The following is a 17,796-nucleotide window of genomic DNA, read 5'->3' on the forward strand; positions in this document are numbered from 1 at the left end:
ACAGATGTTGGCTGATCGAGTTTGAAAGCGCTGAATGCGTGAATTCACAACAGGGGCTGTAACCGTTGCTCCAGGTGCGTCAGAAATGGATGCATCCTAGCGAAACCTTGCTGTGAAAGATTTAGTTTTGATTGCTGACAACCAGAAACCACGCGGTAATTGGCCAAAAGGGATAATTGAAGAGGTCCTCCCCGACAATGTGTGTTCGTACTGCGCGTGCTGTGTTTAAACGCGATGTACGTAAGATTTGTCTCCTGGAGGCAGCATGATTGGTGTGTGGTGTTGTGTTCGTTATGTTGTTTTATTAATTACGTGGTAATTATTTAGGGGCCGGAATGTAACAGACGAAACAGAGTAAGATTTCCGTGGCTTTGCTGGGAGCATTCATGCGTGTAAACTTGTCTCGTTTTTCGGTTGCGCGAGCTTGTAGAGTTTGTGATTATCCTTTGTAAATCAGGTTTATCTTACGTATTGCCTTCTTGGCTGAGATAAGTTTATTCTATTTGAATAAGATGGAGCCGTGTAGGCATTAGGTTTTAATCGTTTTTGTTCCTGTTTATTTATCTGTTTGCTATGATGTTGATAATCTGCAAATTGGAATAAACGGTGTTGGAATTAAAACGCATGCAAAATATCACGGCTTTGGAGGATCTGGATTCTACAAATAGTAAACATTACTTTTCACCCAAACTAAATTTAAAGTAATGATATGACGTTTGGTAATTTGAAGGAAAAATGCTACTTAAGACTTTAGCAACAGTTGTTGTGTTAGCTGCGATCGCCTACGGGCAACAATGCAGTTACGTCACAGTCACTGCTTGCGGTGATGACGTAAGCGTTTCATCTAATGGCGAAAAGGGATCAAAAGGAAACCCCGGACATCCTGGTAAGTCGGGTCCAAGAGGAATACCAGGAACAAAAGGTGTTATGGGTGAAATGGGGCCAATGGGAAATGTGGGTCCTGTGGGCAGAATTGGAGCGAAGGGAAATCCTGGACTCAAAGGAGATGTCGGCCCAATAGGAGAGGAAGTCGATATAATAAATTTCAAACAAGAAATAAGAAGAAGACTTAAAGGTTTCTAAATCTGGTTATTTCTACTAAATCGTAATTTACGGTTGTGCAACGCAGAACTTGAAAATCAGTTGAGTAAACTTCAAAGACGGACTTTTACTTGTGCAACTGCAACTAGAAACGGAAACCAGATCTTATATGACGAAAGCAGTGTGTTTTGTGACGGCGGTTGGACGGTAAAACACTACATAATCTTTGTTTCCAGAATAAAAATGTTTACAGTCAAACAAACAATGAAACCTTGTGCATTATTTGATTTTTTTGTTTGCGCAATATAAACTTGCCATGAAGTGGTGGTGGTTTCACACTTTAAAGATTTTGGTGTAATAAAAGCTGTAATCAAACTAGGAATAAATTTATTGTTTAAAAACCGTTTTTGTTCGAAATACTGTGTTTCCGCGTTACTATTTTGTGACATAGGTTTTCCAGCGAAGATTCGACGGCTCAATTGATTTCAATAGAACTTGGCTAGAATACAAACAAGGACTTGGGAGTTTGACAGGGGAATTTTGGTTGGGTTAGTTTGAAAATAAAATATGTTTCAGTTTTATCAATCTAGAAAACGTTTGATCGTGTTTTTAGGATTGAAGAAAATTCACAGAATGTTAGACAACCAAGAATGTCGTTTGCGGATGGATCTGAGAGGATTTGACTCAACTTCAGCCTTTGCTGAGTACAGGTAGTGGAGTAAATTCTGTTAATTTGTAAAATAACTATTTCAGCCAAAATTTCAAGCAATTGGAAGGCAGACATTGTAAGAAAACGACTTATAGGATTTTATGCAAATCATGTGCTGTTAACAAATTGAGTCAAAAATAAAATCATTCGTTTTAGTGGTGTTTCATGAAAAAACTTGTCTTGTAGTGTATATGTTTACACACAATGTAGAAATTTTGTGCATTTATTACCGAATGCAATACAAATGTTTTAAGTGTGAAAGATGTTGCGGTGTTTCCTGCTCTGTCTATGATGGTCTCGGCTAAATAAAATAAAGAGCCTTTGTAAAAATAAACAAACATTTGCTTTAAGAGCAGTTCGAGAATGATTTTTTGACAACGTTGAACACTTTGTTTCGCACCTAAACATGTTTTAATATTTATTCAGCTCATTTTCAATCAGCGATGAATCTGATAATTATCGGTTGCATGTTGGTGGATACAGCGGCACTGCAGGTGATAGTTTAATTGATCCTAGCGATACCAACTACGTTCACAACGGAATGCAATTTACCACAAAGGTACGCGATAATGACAGGTAAAACTACCAAAATCAGACCGAAACCGTGCAAACTTCTTTAATAACTTTCGTAAGGGTGTAAAAATACAACCAGAAGGTTTAACTTGCGTCGGTCTCACAATGTGTTTTGTGGACATGATATACATTGCGTTTGTATCGGTTTCATTCTGGATGTCGATAAAACTTTTGAGACTTTATAAAATTATGGACAGGTCCGTCAACATTCACCATGCATCATTCATGAGACCTAATAGGTTAAGTGGGCTTTGCCTGCAGCTCATTTTAAACTTGGCTCTATTTGCTCATTTACAAAATTATTTTTGCAATTTTCCGATCTACGTCATCTTCATTTCTAATCAGAACAAATGATTTCATGAACATTACGTTACTATTCTGTTTTTTAAGCAACAACTGAGGCTCGAATGCCAATTCAATTTTACTATGAACGTTTTTGCAGGAGTAGCAGCAGTAATTGCGCAACATGGGGTAACTTTGAATATGGTGCATGGTGGCATAATAATTGCTACCTATCAGCGCTGAATGCTCCTTGGGGAAGATCAACCGGACGGTGGACAAAAATGAGTTGGAATTCCTGGAAAGGAAGTCGTGAATCAGTTAAAGAAACAATGATGAAGTTTAAATGTGATTAGCAGGGTTGGCCTTTACAGTATCATTCCTATTGATTAAACAACCAAGATTGTATATGTATTAATTCACCTGTTGTGCTACCGAGCATTTTTGTCTTTCCTAATGGAGAAATGTCCAATTTACTTGGTTTCAGATTTCAAAAACCCATCATTAAGTGAACACGATTGAATCACAAGGGCCTTTTCTATAGAGTTTGTAAATGATTTATTTAATGTACCTTTTGGCAGCACAAGCATATTTTAATTGCATTAAATCTTTTTGAAACGATTTTACAAATATGTACCTTGCATCGTTATTGAGTTACAAAATATGAGATAGAAAGTTTTGTTGCAAATAACAGCAACCTGACCAGGTGGTGTTGAATGTGATTGACATCCAAATAACTACTTATATGCTTCGTGTTGTGAGCCAAATAACATATGCTAAACATGTTGATAACCCCCGGTTATCTGCCATCGTTTCGCTGAACTTTTCGAAAACATCACCTCTTCAAACTTATGCTCTATAAACTGTCTTCAAACAATTTTTGTTAATATGTTTATCACAATGATATTCCACTACGTATTTCTGTGTTTTATTGTACGATATATTGTATCACAAAAAAAACAGTCTGGAGTGATAGTTTTAAGTATTAATGACCGGGTACGGAACATTTATAAATTTTGGGTAGCCATTGAAAGCGTATTTACTTGGAAACAAACATCCACCCATACTAACCTGGCATATGACTGGTCTTTTCTAGTGTCTTGGCACTAGCTTTTTGTGTAGGCTACAGTGCCTACATTGTGGGTTAAGTGTATGTTAGTCTTGATGTGTGCAAATGTTTCTAATCATTACGATTACTCTTGTTTCATTTGTTGCTTTTAGTATAATGAGGATTCCGTATGGGCGAAATATATATGATCTATGCTTTTTAAAAACATTTTTATATTATAAAGTCAAAACACACAAAAATGTTTCAGCTTTTTATATCCTGTGTGATTTGGGTACTTTATAAACATATGGGTGCGTTGAACAGATGAGGAAAGTTCTTGAACATTGTCCGTGTTGTACAACCTTTCAACATATTTTTATAAACAAAGACATTCATACAAATAATATAACATACGATTGCAAAATGCTTCACAAACTATGTTGAGATATATTCACACAAATTCCAATTTCCGTTGCAATTTCCATTTGCAATTACATCAACTATCTGTTGGTTAGCTCATGGAGGTGATTTAACAATAGTTGATTTTTCATTAAATTCACTCCCAAGCCGTAATGAGTTCCGTCAAAGCTATGTACAAACTTTGAAAACGGGCTAACATCGAAATAGGTAATGTCGGTCACCGCACAAAATGCTTTAATTTCTTCGGCAAAAGATATTGTAGCTTCATAACCCTGTGATGACCAATACGTGTTTGGTTTTGTTAGGCCAGGAAAGGTAGTCGAGACAAAATATATTCGAGGCCACTTGGTGGCAGCAGAGGATATCTCGTAATACTTTTGTCTGACGACCAACATAGGAACCAAGTAATTTCGTATGATATAATGTGCTTGCATAGCCATATGCAATCCTATGTGTAGAAATATTGCAGAGCCTTCACGTCCAACCAAACTTCTAACAATGTCAATGTATGGCTCTGGGGCAATACTGTCAGGAATCGTGGCCTCGACCGTAAAATTAGGTTTTAATCCCCCACAAAGTTTTTCCGGTTGCTTCAGATCGTCGAATGAACGAATGACATTTCGGCATTGCGTGAAGAAAAACCTTTCCCTGCGACAATACAAGCGCGAACTTTCTTCCATGTTTTCGCTCCACGCTCCGCTCACTGGATCGTCTGTGAGAATCATCAACATGGCGTAATACATGTTACGCATGAGCGAGTCTCCAATAAAATGAATAGAGTTGAAGGGCGACCTCTCTATGACGTCACATGCTTCGGTCGCGGTTGAGTAGTTGCGCCAGACGCATCGCTCGTCTTTGGCTTTCCATTCGCTCAACTCAGAGTGTTGGTAATTTCTCATATCCACGCAGCTGAGGAAACAATTTCACATAGTATGAAAAGCACGCCTGAGGTCGAAGCCTAAACTTTACTTCTATTACTAAAACACAAATGGGTTTAAGATTTAAATGTAAACCTTTCCTTCATGAATTTGTATCTTTTAGACCAAAAATTAACATATTCTGTGTTACATAATCTTGTATTCGTTATACCAAAAGCTGGCTATTCAACTTTTGAAAAAACTCACTCTGAACAGTTGCATTTCGCAGAAGAAAAAATACACTTTCCGTCCTCAGCACTATCACAACACGGTGTACCACCATAGGGGTTGCACCAACCGGGTAACTCCGGCCACAGCGACGCAGCCATTTTGGGAAGTGAGCTGAAGCGAAAATGCGTTGGAATGTTTGGTGATATTACATAACAAACAATGGAATAAACTTACTTATTTCTTCCACATTTTCCGTCGTCACGCCACAATTTTTCAGTTATTAGAAGCCCCTTCCGATAGCTTTGGTAAATAGAATCGTAGTAGGAAGCATTTTTTTCCGGGTTTCTTAGAGGTATCCACTTGCCAATGGTCATGTTGTGTAAAACATTTTCGCAAGATATTCCAGTTTCTTTAATTTTCGAGTAAATTTGAGTATATGGAAATAAATGTTTTATATCTGGGTTCCATTTCCACAAACTCAAGTTGGAAAAAACACCGATGAAGAAAACAAGAACAAAAAGAAAAAACCTTCTGTATGTAGGTTTCACCATGTTATAATTACCCGGTTTATATATTTTTATCAAACCTGCAACTAAATAGTGATATCCCAGGGTTAGCGGTTTGACATTGGGTCATGTCAGAGGGAATATACATCGGTCGACATTTCGCTCATTTCATTCTTGTGCTATTTGACATCTACAGTTGTAGCGCATGTATGTACATTGTTAAATAGACAGGAATATAAGCACTCTGCTTTTTGATGCCGAAATATCTGATTTGTGTCAGAACTCCTAGTTTGAGGATATAACACTTTCTGAATGTGGTCGATCTGAAACACCCAGCACCGCAGCGCCAAACAACCAAAATCTGCATTTGTAAAAAAAACTATACGGGCTTGGAGGCGAAAAGTACGCCCACAAGTTTAAAATAAGCACGTTTCTAAAGGGTTTGGGGTTTATTTCTTTGTCGTCCACTGATGAGAGTTTGCTGTAATGACTATCACCGATGTAATACCACTCGATCCATTACACAAATGAAACTTTCAGTATTTTACGAAAAGCCGATTGAAGCATTGCCTCTGTGTTTCCCTAATCTGTGTGATTACTGAATGAAAAATCGTCTTCAATTTAAACTAAAGGCTCCCTGGTAGGCTGTCGATCGCGCACCGTATCGATATGCTTATATGGTAAAATTTGCAAAGTGTAAGACATCATTAGTTTCTCCAACTGCCAAATAAAAAAAAACAGAAACAAAAAATGAAAACAAAACGACTACTAAAAGGTCCTGTTGTGGATGAAAGATAAAGCCGTTAAGTCGAATTTACCGGTGAAGATGACATGAGATGTGTCGACAACAGCCAGCACTTGGAAGTCAAGGTTTTACCATAACGAGTCGGTGGGCTTGCTTCCAGGGTCGCACAAACTTATCTGAGCAACAGTATTTCCAACCATATTGCGTCTTTCGCCAAAGGAATTAAGCCTACAGGCTAGTGCTTCTGTTGTCTATCGCAGAGGACCAACAATGTTTAACAAATTCTGTGCCACTGCAAGCAGCTTGCCTACCACATCCAACATCTGGAGACTGGCTAATCGGCCCCTTGTGGCCACTGTGCTCTGTGTGGGCACTATGGCAACCATGAGTCCATGGTTCCCATGATCACTTTTCTGTATATACCCAGCGGCACACTAACGTTGCGTCAGCGACTAACACGTCGCGACTACATGACCTATGTGGAGCCCTGTATGTTGGGCAGACGAAAAATATTTTTTCCACCCACTGGAACGCCAACAGGTCTACCTGGCATTGGTTTGTGTAGTCGTTAAATAGCGATGCTTTGACACTCAGGAAACCATTACCTAAACAGGCACATTTAAACCTTTCAGCAAAGACCCTTATGTAGGCGAAATGTAATTTTCTAAAAACATCTACTATCTGAACTGTCTGTACAGATCGCTTTGCTAGTTTTAATATGTAAGCATTTCCCTAATCATTTGCTGAGGTTGTGCATGCAAACGTTATTTTTGACAAAAACGCGCCAAGTGTCGCAATCTACAACAAAGAAATGTGTGTCGGCATGAAAACAGCTGCTGATCGACTTGTCGACGTGGCTATACAACTAAACAATAGCAGACGGTATTTCCGTTTGTCCCATTGGTAGTAGTCAATCGACTTTTGGAGCTAAATTATAATCCACAGTGTATTATCCAATGTTGCAAACATATAAACATATTATGCAGTTTCTGACGCATAGAAGTTTTATATTTTCTTCAGTTTTTAAATTAAAATAACAGTTTCTAAATATGTTTGCACGGACATATCACCTTTTGCCACTCGCGTTATGCCAGTTTCAACAGCAAGTTACACATAACATATGTGTAGGAATTTTAAATTCACCTTTTAATGCATCGTTATGATAATGAAAACGTCATCACATCTCTACTTGGAAACAATCAAGCAAATCGGAAACAAGCAATCTGTCAATCAAACGTGTCGAGTTGAGTTGAGTTGAGTTGAGGTTTAGACCAGCATGACGTATAGCACCATTAACGTCCAAAGAGATTATTGTTGATAATTATAGTTCGATCCCGAAATGTCGTATTTGCCTATTTGTTTATACTATATAAGTGAAAGTTTGCATTTTTACGAAAATCAAGTTTTGAGTTGTAAATTCGTACACAGTATTTTAGCTAAACATAAAGTGACAAATTTTGTTGAATCAAAGTAGAGAAATGATTGCATTCCTCACTTCGACAAGTTCGTCATGTTCAAACAGGATCATCTTGCCACCATTATACTGGCGATTGCTCCTTGGGCGCCCCCTTAAATTGTTTGTACGTTTTTTTAAATGAAAATAGTTACATAAGAATGAGTGCTGTGAATAGACAAACTTTGTGGTAGAAGTGCAAAATATGCGTTTAAAGGACTAACGATTTATCAAGTTAATGTGTATTTTGTGTCTTTTATAGCGATGTTTGTTTGCAAGTCAATGTGAATTGTTAATGTAACGAAGTTTATTTCCTCCACGTTATTGTTATTGTTTGTATTTCATAGTTTTAACCTTTCTTCCTGGCACCTTGTAATTTCACTGTTTTCTTTCGTTGGTACCACTTTTATTTTATTGTTTTCCCCACGCATATTGCTTTTAAGTCTCGCACTTCACTAATTTCACCACACTATTTTATTACCTTCGTCTCCCCTCCCTTTCATATTATGTCACGCTCCGCTTATTTTTGTATGCCGTGGATGTGCCGCGTGTCGGGAGGCGCAACGTGATTGGTTGGTGGTTTTTGCGTTGGGAACGATTTCTCTAAAACCGACGAGTTTTCTTCTGGGCGTCGCGTTGTTGACATCTCTGGTACAGTGTTGTGTGTGAGTTATCGGGATCTTGGCCAGTGGCGTTTTATGGTGTTTTTAATTGCTTTTAGTTTAACACGACGTCCAATAAGTTAAATCAGCCTGGGTAACTTTGGCTTTGTGGTGAGCCGTTATTGCAGGGTTCTGGGCAGTATCAGAATTAGGGAAGCAGCTTTGTGAAAAGTACCGAATTAGGTAGAAGAGTTAATTGGGGGTTAACATCGCCTCCCAAAAACATCTAACCGCCGAATTGCAAAGCTGCCGAAATAATTCCGTAACATTAATATCGTTAAATATTACGAAATTTTATCGTTTAGCAATCATTGGTTGGAGGATATTCGGCCCAAGTGACAACCCCATGGTCATCTTCACACAGGATTACTCAAATTCTTACAATATTCCAGCTATTTATATTTGCAACTGCCAAAGGTGACCAAACAACACTGTGATACGTTTCGAGTCGACATTAAAGCAAATAAAGCTCGGGGATTTAGTGGCACGTTGGTCCGCACGGACTTAAGTTCCAGCTGGGCTTAATCTATGGTTAACATGTCATGGAGAGCTACATTCGGTAAGTTCGATGCTTTGTAGCATGTAACTTCACAATCACATGCTGGACGGGTCATTGTTTGTAGCATTGTCGAAGCAAGAATAGGTATTGTCAAAATGACTTGCACAACTAAAGTGAATTTGCTTCAATATGTCGCAACAAATTTTGAGTTGAATTAATCATGAATAATAACAAGTTAAGTAACCGTGAATATGTTTCATTTGTTTATAGTTGGAGACTACGAGTGATATCCTTCCCACCACAAATGAACAATTTGCGATGGCAGACAACAGTGTAAATACATCCAGCAATACACAACCATATGCTGTACGGGGTTACGGATTCATTGTTTTTGCATTACTCTTCATCCCAAAAGATTTACGTTGTATAAGACAAGGAAATACTTTAACTACAATCAATTTGATCTGATTCTTTTTATCAACACCGGTATGAAGCAAGAAACAACGTTGTGCTGCGGAAAACTAGTAGTGTGTGTAATAACGTGTTCTTAACTCCGCAATAGATCACAAATCTTTTCAACAAAAATAAAAATCGGTCAAAGAGACACGAAAAAATAAAACGTATTAATAATTAAACTATAGTGTTGGTCATAATTTGAAAAAAAATTGGCGGAAAAAGTAGCATGATACAGCGACTGGTTTCTGAGATACAGCTGATCAAAGTTACGTTTAAACCGATGCAAACGAAATCGTGCGAAAGCGAGATTATTGTTGCATGACGTCATAGAAGGCGCTTTAGCCGTACGAGTGCTGGCAGCAAGCCTTATACGTAGGAATGGAAAACATTGTAAAACTCGTTTAGTATAGTTTTGCATTAAACAGGGTTGAACAAGTGCAACAAACGGATTTTTTAATGTTAATTTGAGCTACAGACAGATGGCCGCTGCTTCGACCTATTATGTCTTATTTAGTTGCGTAATAATAAAACAGTTATGGGAGAGGGTGTTCTTGTGGTTAAAGCAGTTATGATCGCTAACGTGATACTCGAACTTTTGAAAACACGACAGAGACAAACCGCCAATTAAGCATTGCCGTTTTGTCCACTTTCAGCAAAAGAGATTAGTAATTTAATTTTGAGGCCGGCAAAGACCGCCGAGAAAAACCGACCAAATAAGCTGATTATGCAACACAACACTGTTATTCTGTTATTCTGTCATAAGCACCACTTTTTGTCCGACAGTGGCGTTGTATACGTGTTCGCGTCATAAATGATTTATTTAATTCGCCACAATCAACCAAAAATGTATTTTTCGCAAAAAAGTTCGAAAAGTTAAAGTTAGCTCAAAGGTGGGGTTAAAGTTATAACATCACACCCAAAATGACGTCATGTAATGTCACTGAGCAAAGAAACGCACCATCCTCGTTTTATCGAAGTACAGAGTTATGTCGTTGCTGCTATACCCTATGGTCTTCCGATAATCATGGACAAATAAGCCTTTGGTTTGTGACGTCACAGTGACATATTTTTGTATGATGCCTTGTCCTTAACTTTGAGGTAACGTAATTTGTGGATTTTTCTGCGTTCGAAACATTCGATATCTGCAATATAAGGCGCCTTCTCCTATGTAAACAATGCATGTTTTTGCCGCGAGCGCCTTGTATGGCGTCAAATTCGCCACAAAAAGGTTTACAATTTTTGGTCGTCGCTACTTTTCGTACGGTTTTCTACATTTTGCATGCAAGGTTAGGTCGGCAAATAGGAAAGAAGCAAAATTGAGTAACAGCCACACCAGCCGGACACCATGCAAAGCTTAATTTCCTATTTCATCTGTTTAATTAGTTTTAAACCAAACTTGCAACAAATCCAGTAAATTTTAATTTTTGGGATTAAATTTTTCACCTTCCTTTTTTTATTGTTTATTTCCATGATATTTTCCACCATTACTTTCCATCGTTTATTTTCCGTTAACTTTTTCCCGCTTGGCGTCGAGTGAGTAGAAATGTTTGTCTGTGACATTAGCTCTAAAGTTAGCTCATTCTCAGTTGATGAAACCTGCTGGTGGTTTCATAAACATTTCTTGTTCATCACAAGGTAAGATAGAATAATGTAACGGACGGAACAGAGCATGATTTTTTCCTTGGCACATTCATGCGTGTAAACTTGTCTTATGTACTGCAAATTAGAATAAACGGTGTTGGAATCAAAACACATGCAACATATCACGACTTTGGAGGATCTGGATCCTACATTGAATTCAAAACTAAAGTCAAAAAACTGCACTATTAGAATTGGAGGTGGCGCATAAAAAATTTGTCGGGAAAGGAAACTGGTATTTTGCCTCCAACCGAAACTAACATTCCAGGCAAAGGAATTGCCCTTTACATTGAAATGGATTTGCTCGTCGAATTCCGGATGAATGTATTAAAAATACGCGGGACATTCCATACGATGCCACTGGGAAAAAGTGGCAATTACATCGGATATTAAGGCTGTTTTTTTCAGGTTGAGAGCTTCTTTGGTGGCCTGCAGGTGATTTCACAAAGCCACCAGTTAATCATCAAATGACGGTCCTCCTGTTTGGAGCAATAAGTTCTCCCAGCTGTGCAAGTTTTGCTTTGTAAAAGACAATGTCGGATAACAGCTATCTTGTTGGTGAAGATGCTGCAAAGAGTGCTTCAAACAATTTTTATGTTGATGATAGCAAGCAATTATACTGGTAAGGGACGTTACCACAATATTGTATATGGGGGGGATTTCATTTGAATAAATTTGTAAGCAATTCTTTAGAGGTCTTTGAGTCACTTTCAAGCTCAAATCTCAACATTTCCTTTCTTGATTTACACTTTGAACAACAGTTAGTTGGTCGTACACTAGGTGTCCGATGGGACATAGTTAAAGATTCTTGGGACATAGTTAAGGATGCGTTAACATATCACCCAAGTCACATACCTGTAGGGGGGTTTTGTTAATGATGAGTCAAGTGTACGACCCCTTAGGTTTCAATCAGCCTTTTCTTCTGCCCATGCGGCGCCTTTTGCAGGGTCTTTGTAATTTAAGATTAGGATGGGATGACCCTTTCCTTCAGATGTATTAGTTCACTGGGAAAAGTGGATTAGACAACTGCCTCTGTTGGAGAACCTGCACATTCCTCGTTGTTTAAGCCCACCTTTAGGGTTTACTTCTGCACATTTTACATTGCTTTGGGGATGCTAGTAATTTAGGATATGGTGCAGTGTGCTACCTTCGATTTGTTGACTCGGTTGGTCATGTCAGTATTTCGTTACTTTGCGGCAAAATACGAGTCACCCCCATAAAACAGCATACCGTTCCGCTGATTGAGTTGGTAGCCGCAGTTCTGACAGCGAAGGTCGATACTACGATTGTGCGTAAGTTGGATTACGTCATCGACAACGTGGTGTTTTGGTTCGATTCGTTGACAGTGTTGCACTATATTCAAAACACTTCCATAATATTTCATACATTTGTCGCCAACCGTCTCGCTGTCATTCATGAGTTGTCTAAGCCTTCGCTGTTTTGCGGAAATGCAATTTGAGCAAATTAAGGAGCACTAAACCCGGAGAACAGATAATGGGACAGGTGGCTTTGGGGCGGGTTACGATTGGAAAGCCTCCGTTTTCAAGTATTACTGGTATAGATTATAAGGGGCCTCTCTTAGTTGTTTGGAAGTCTTGTTAAACGCTATGTTTGTGTTTTACGTGTTTGTACAAAAGGGGTGTTTATTAACGCATATCGTCGTTTCACTTGTCTCCGTGGTGACAACGGAACGAATTTCGTCGGCACAGAGCAGGACCTTAGGAAATAAATCAGTTAATGGACCAACATCATATTTATTCAAGTTTGTTGCAAGTTGGGACGAATTGGCATTTTAACCCACCAGCGGCCATCAGGGAGGAATATGGGAAAGAATTATCGGGTCAGTTCGACGGATTATGTGTGGTTTGCTTGGGAGCATTTCTTTGAGTGATGATACCTTGACGACCTTACTGAGTGAGGTAGAACGGATACTGAACAAACGTCCGTCAACATTAGCTGTAGCATGGCACAGGTGTTGGCTGATCGAGTTTGGGAGCGCTGGATGCGCGAATTCATGCCTTTACTTCAGGTACGTCAGAAATGGATGCATCCTAGCGAAACCTTGCTGTGAAAGATTTAGTTTTGATTGCTGACAGCCAGAAACCACGCGGTAATTGGCCAAAAGGGATAATTAAAGAGGTTTTCCCCGACAATGAAGGATCTGTTCGTAGAGTGTGTGTTCGGACTGCGTGTGCTGTGTTTAAACGCGATGTACGTTAGATTTGTCTCCTCGAGGCAGCATGACTTGTGTGTGGTGTTGTGTTCGTTATGTTGTTTGATATTGAGTGGTAATTATTTAGGGGCCGTAATGTAACGGACGAAACAGAATATGATTTCTGTGGGTTTGCTTGGCGCATTCATGCGTGTAAACTTGTCTCGTTTTTCGGTTGCGCGAGCTTGTAGAGTTTGTGATTATCCTTTGTAATCGAGTTTATCTTACGTTATTGTATTGCCTTCTTGGCTGAGATAAGTTTATTCTATTTGAATAAGATGGAGCCGTGTAGGCATTAGGTTTTTAATCGTTTTTGTTCCTGTTTATTTATCTGTTTGCTATGATGTTGATAATCTGCAAATTGGAATAAACGGTGTTGGAATTAAAACGCATGCAAAATATTACGGCTTTGGAGGATCTGGATTCTACAAATAGTAAACATCACTTTTCACCCAAACTAACTTTAAAGTAATGCAATAACGTTTTGTATGTTGAAGGAAAAATGCTACTTAAGGTTTTAGCAACAGTGGTTGTGTTAGTTGCGATCGCCTACGGGCAACAATGCAATTACGTCACAGTCACTGCTTGCGGTGATGACGTAAGCGTTTCATCTGATGGCGAAAAGGGATCGAAAGGAAATCCCGGACATCCTGGTAAGTCGGGTCCAAGAGGAATACCAGGAACAAAAGGTGTTAGGGGTGAAATGGGGCCATTGGGAAATATGGGTCCTGTGGGCAGAATTGGGGCGAAGGGAAATCCTGGACCCAAAGGAGATGTCGGCCCAAAAGGAGAGGAAGTCGACATAATAAATTTCAAACAAGAAATAAGAAGAAGACTTACAGGTTTCTAAATCTGGTTATTTCTACTAAATCGTAATTTACGGTTGTGCAACGCAGAACTTGAAAATCAGTTAAGTAAACTTCAAAGACGGACTTTTACTTGTGCAACTGCGACTAGAAACGGAAGCCACATCTTGTATGACGGAAACAGTGTGTTTTGTGACGATGGTTGGACGGTAAAACACTACATAATCTTTGTTTCTAACGTAAAAATGTTTACAGTCAAACAAACAACGAAACCTTTTGCATTATTTGATTTTTTTTGTGTGCGCAATATAAACTTGCCATGAAGTGGTGGTGGTGGTGGTGGTTTCACACTTTAAAGATTTTTGTATAATAAGAGCTGTAATCAAATTAGGAACAAATCTATTGTTTAAAACCCGTTTTTGTCTGAAATACTGTGTTTCCGCATTACTATGTTATGTGACAAAGGTTTTCCAGCGAAGATTCAACGGCTCAATTGATTTCAATAGAACTTGGCTAGAATACAAACAAGGATTTGGGAGTTTGACCGGGGAATTTTGGTTGGGTTAGTTTAAAAATAAAATAAGTTTTATCAATCTAGAACATGTTTGTCTAGAACATATTGGTTTTAGGATTGGAGAAAATTCACAGAATGTTACACAACCAAGAATGTCGTTTGCGGATCGATCTGAGAGGATTTGACTCAACTTCAGCCTTTGCTGAGTACAGGTAGTGGAGTAAATTCTTTTAAATTGTAAAATAACTGTTTCAGCCAAAATTTCCAGCAATGGGAAGGCAGACATTGTAAGAGAAACGGCTCATAGGATTTTATGCAAAATATGCATGTGCTGTTACCAACTTGAGTCAAAATATAATCATTAGTTTTTGTGGTGTTTCATGAATAAACTTGTCTTGTAGTCTATATGTTCAAACACAATGTAGAAATTTAAACGTGGTTGTTTTTTTAATTATTTGTGCCCTTATTACGGAATGCAATACAAATGTTTTAAGTGTGAAAAATGTTGCGGTGTTTCCTGCTCTATCTATGATGGTCTCGGCTAAATAATATAAAGAGCCTTTGTAAAGAGCGTCAAAACTACAAATATTTACTTTAAGAGCGGTTCGAAAATGTTTTTTGGGGCATCGTTGAACCCTTTCTTTCGCACCTAAACATGTTTTCATATTTTTTCAGCTCATTTTCAATCAGTGATGAATCTGATAATTATCGGTTGCATGTTGGTGGATACAGCGGCACTGCGGGTGATAGTTTAATTAATTCTACCAAATCCCAATACGTTAACAACGGAATGCAATTTACAACAAAGGATCGCGATAATGACAGGTATAACTACCAAATCAGACCGAAACCGTGCAAACCTCTTTGTATAAGTTTCGTAAGTGTGTAAAAACGAAACCACAAGGTTTAACTTGCGTTAGTCTAACAATGTGTTTTGTGGACATGATATGCATTGTGTTTGCATCGGTTTCACTCTTGATGTCGAAAAAATTGATGATAAAAATATAAAATTATGGACAGGTCCGTCAACATTTACCATGCATCATTCATGAGACCTAATAGGTCAAGTGGATTTTGCCTGCAGCTCATTTTAAACAAATTATTGGTTGATTTGCTTATTTGCAAAATAATTGTAGCAATTTTCTGGTCTACGTCATCTTCGTTTCTAATCGGAACAAATGATTTCATGAACATTACGTTACTATTCTGTTTTTTGGCCGAGGGTCATTCAATTTTTACTATCAACGTTTCTGCAGGAGTGTCAGCAGTAATTGCGCAACATGGGGTAACTTTGAATATGGTGCATGGTGGCATAATAATTGCTACCAATCAGCGCTGAATTCTCCTTGGGGAAGATCGACCGGAGAGTGGACAAAAATGATTTGGAATTCCTGGAAAGGAGGTAGTGAATCAGTCAAAGAAACGATGATGAAGTTTAGATGTGATTAGCAGGGTTGGTCTTTACAGTATCATTCCTATTGATTAAACCACCAAGATTGTATATGTATTAATTTACCTGTTGTGGTACCGAGCATTAGTGTCTTTCCTTATGGAGAAATGTCTTATTTACTTGGTTTCAGATTTCAAAAACCCATCATTAAGTGAACACGATTGAATCACAAGGGCCTTTTCTATAGAGTTTGTAAATGATTTATTTAATGTTCCTTTTGGCAGCGGAAGCATATTTTCGTTGCATTAAAGCTTTTTGAAACGGTTTTACAAATATGTACCTTGCATCGTTATTGAGTTACAAAATGTGAGACAGAAAGTTTTGTTGCAAGCAACAGCAACCTGCCCAGGTGGTGTAGAATGATATTGACATCCAAATAACTACTTATCGCCGTGTATGCTTCGTGTTGCGAGCCAAATAACACATGTTAAACATGTTGATAACCTCCGGTTTCAACATGTTTAACATGTGTTAGCACTATCACAACACGGTGTGCCACCATAGGGGTTGCACCAACCGGGTAACTCCGGCCACAGCGACGCAGCCATTTTGGGAAGTGAGCTGAAGCGAAAATGCGTTGGAATGTTTGGTGATATTACATAACAAACAATGGAATAAACTTACTTATTTCTTCCACATTTTCCGTCGTCACGCCACAATTTTTCAGTTATTAAAAGCCCCTGTCGATAGCTTTGGTAAATAGAATCGTAGTAGGAAGCATTTTTTTCCGGGTTTCTTAGAGGTATCCACTTGCCAATGGTCATGTTGTGTAAAACATTTTCGCAAGATATTCCAGTTTCTTTAATTTTCGAGTAAATTTGAGTATATGGAAATAAATGTTTTATATCTGGGTTCCATTTCCACAAACTCAAGTTGGAAAAAACACCGATGAAGAAAACAAGAACAAAAAGAAAAAACCTTCTGTATGTAGGTTTCACCATGTTCAAATTATCCGGTTTATATGTTTTTATCAAACCTGCAACTAAATAGTGATATCATAGGGTTAACGGTTTATCATTGAGTCATGTCAGAGGAAAATACATCGGTCGACATTTCGCGCATTTCATTCCTGTGCTCTTTGACAACTACAGTTGTAGCGCATGTATGTACATTGTTAAATAGACAGGAATATAAGCACTCTGCTTTTTGATGCCGATTTATCTGATTTGTGTCAGAACTCCTAGTTTGAGGATATAACACTTTTCTGAAGGTGGTCGATCTGAAACACCCAGCACCGCAGCGCCAAACAACCAAATTCTGCATTTATAAAAAAAAACTATACGGGCTTGGAGGCGAAAAGTAAGCCCACAAGTTTAAAATAAGCACGTTTCTTTAATTTTAGCAGAAAAACATCTGTGTTCAGTGACAGTTAAAGGGTTTAGGGTTTATTTCTTTGTCGTCCACTGATGAGAGTTTGCTGTAATGACTATCACCGATGTAATACCACTCCATCCATTACACAAATTAAAACTTTCAGTATTTTACGAAAAACCGATTGAAGCATTGCCTCTGTGTTTTCCTAATCTGTGTGATTAGTGAATGAAAAATCGTCATCAATTTAAACTAAAGGCTCCCTGATAGGCTGTCGATCGCGCACCGTATCGATATGCTTATTTGGTAAAATTTGCAAAGCGTAAGACATCATTAGTTTCTCCAACTGCCAAATAAAAAAAAACAGAAACAAAAAATAAAAACAA

At 38.3% G+C, this 17,796-nt stretch overlaps 3 protein-coding genes across 3 annotated transcripts; 2 read left to right on the plus strand and 1 right to left on the minus strand.

Moving 5' to 3' along the window:
- Positions 1-735: 735 nt before the first annotated feature.
- Positions 736-2,958, plus strand: LOC145902948 (fibrinogen C domain-containing protein 1-like). The gene is made up of 6 exons (XM_082991039.1): positions 736-1,075; positions 1,130-1,248; positions 1,493-1,589; positions 1,655-1,751; positions 2,177-2,326; positions 2,766-2,958. The coding sequence occupies exons 1-6, from the start codon at positions 736-738 to the stop codon at positions 2,956-2,958; spliced, it is 996 nt and encodes a 331-aa protein (XP_082847165.1).
- A 1,192-nt stretch (positions 2,959-4,150) lies between these two features.
- LOC145902949 (uncharacterized) lies at positions 4,151-12,534 on the minus strand. The gene is made up of 4 exons (XM_082991040.1): positions 12,348-12,534; positions 5,393-5,567; positions 5,195-5,329; positions 4,151-4,979 (listed from the first exon to the last, which is right to left on the minus strand). Exons 1-4 carry the CDS (start codon positions 12,532-12,534, stop codon positions 4,151-4,153), a joined length of 1,326 nt encoding a protein of 441 aa, XP_082847166.1.
- A 1,297-nt stretch (positions 12,535-13,831) lies between these two features.
- On the plus strand, positions 13,832-16,098 carry LOC145902950 (microfibril-associated glycoprotein 4-like). The gene is made up of 6 exons (XM_082991041.1): positions 13,832-14,171; positions 14,226-14,344; positions 14,601-14,697; positions 14,765-14,861; positions 15,325-15,474; positions 15,906-16,098. Exons 1-6 carry the CDS (start codon positions 13,832-13,834, stop codon positions 16,096-16,098), a joined length of 996 nt encoding a protein of 331 aa, XP_082847167.1.
- Positions 16,099-17,796: the final 1,698 nt, after the last annotated feature.

The sequence above is a fragment of the Ascidia mentula genome, chromosome 5, assembly GCF_947561715.1.
Source record: "Ascidia mentula chromosome 5, kaAscMent1.1, whole genome shotgun sequence".
Lineage (NCBI taxonomy): Eukaryota > Metazoa > Chordata > Ascidiacea > Phlebobranchia > Ascidiidae > Ascidia > Ascidia mentula.

What these genes read in the sequence shown, in the direction of transcription:
- LOC145902948 (XM_082991039.1), top strand. Translation starts at nt 736, where the DNA reads ATGCTACTTAAGACTTTAGCAACAGTTGTTGTGTTAGCTGCGATCGCC. An exon ending in TCAGCCTTTGCTGAGTACAG is followed by an intron (nt 1,752 to 2,176) that starts GTAGTGGAGTAA and finishes ATATTTATTCAG; the next exon opens with CTCATTTTCAATCAGCGATG. An exon ending in AAGGTACGCGATAATGACAG is followed by an intron (nt 2,327 to 2,765) that starts GTAAAACTACCA and finishes ACGTTTTTGCAG; the next exon opens with GAGTAGCAGCAGTAATTGCG.
- LOC145902950 (XM_082991041.1), top strand. Translation starts at nt 13,832, where the DNA reads ATGCTACTTAAGGTTTTAGCAACAGTGGTTGTGTTAGTTGCGATCGCC. An exon ending in AATAAGAAGAAGACTTACAG is followed by an intron (nt 14,172 to 14,225) that starts GTTTCTAAATCT and finishes TGTGCAACGCAG; the next exon opens with AACTTGAAAATCAGTTAAGT. An exon ending in TCAGCCTTTGCTGAGTACAG is followed by an intron (nt 14,862 to 15,324) that starts GTAGTGGAGTAA and finishes ATATTTTTTCAG; the next exon opens with CTCATTTTCAATCAGTGATG.
- LOC145902949 (XM_082991040.1), bottom strand. Translation starts at nt 12,534, where the DNA reads ATGAATGACAGCGAGACGGTTGGCGACAAATGTATGAAATATTATGGA. An exon ending in CCAACTCAATCAGCGGAACG is followed by an intron (nt 5,568 to 12,347) that starts GTATGCTGTTTT and finishes CGAAAATTAAAG; the next exon opens with AAACTGGAATATCTTGCGAA. An exon ending in GGAAAATGTGGAAGAAATAA is followed by an intron (nt 5,330 to 5,392) that starts GTAAGTTTATTC and finishes TTTTCGCTTCAG; the next exon opens with CTCACTTCCCAAAATGGCTG.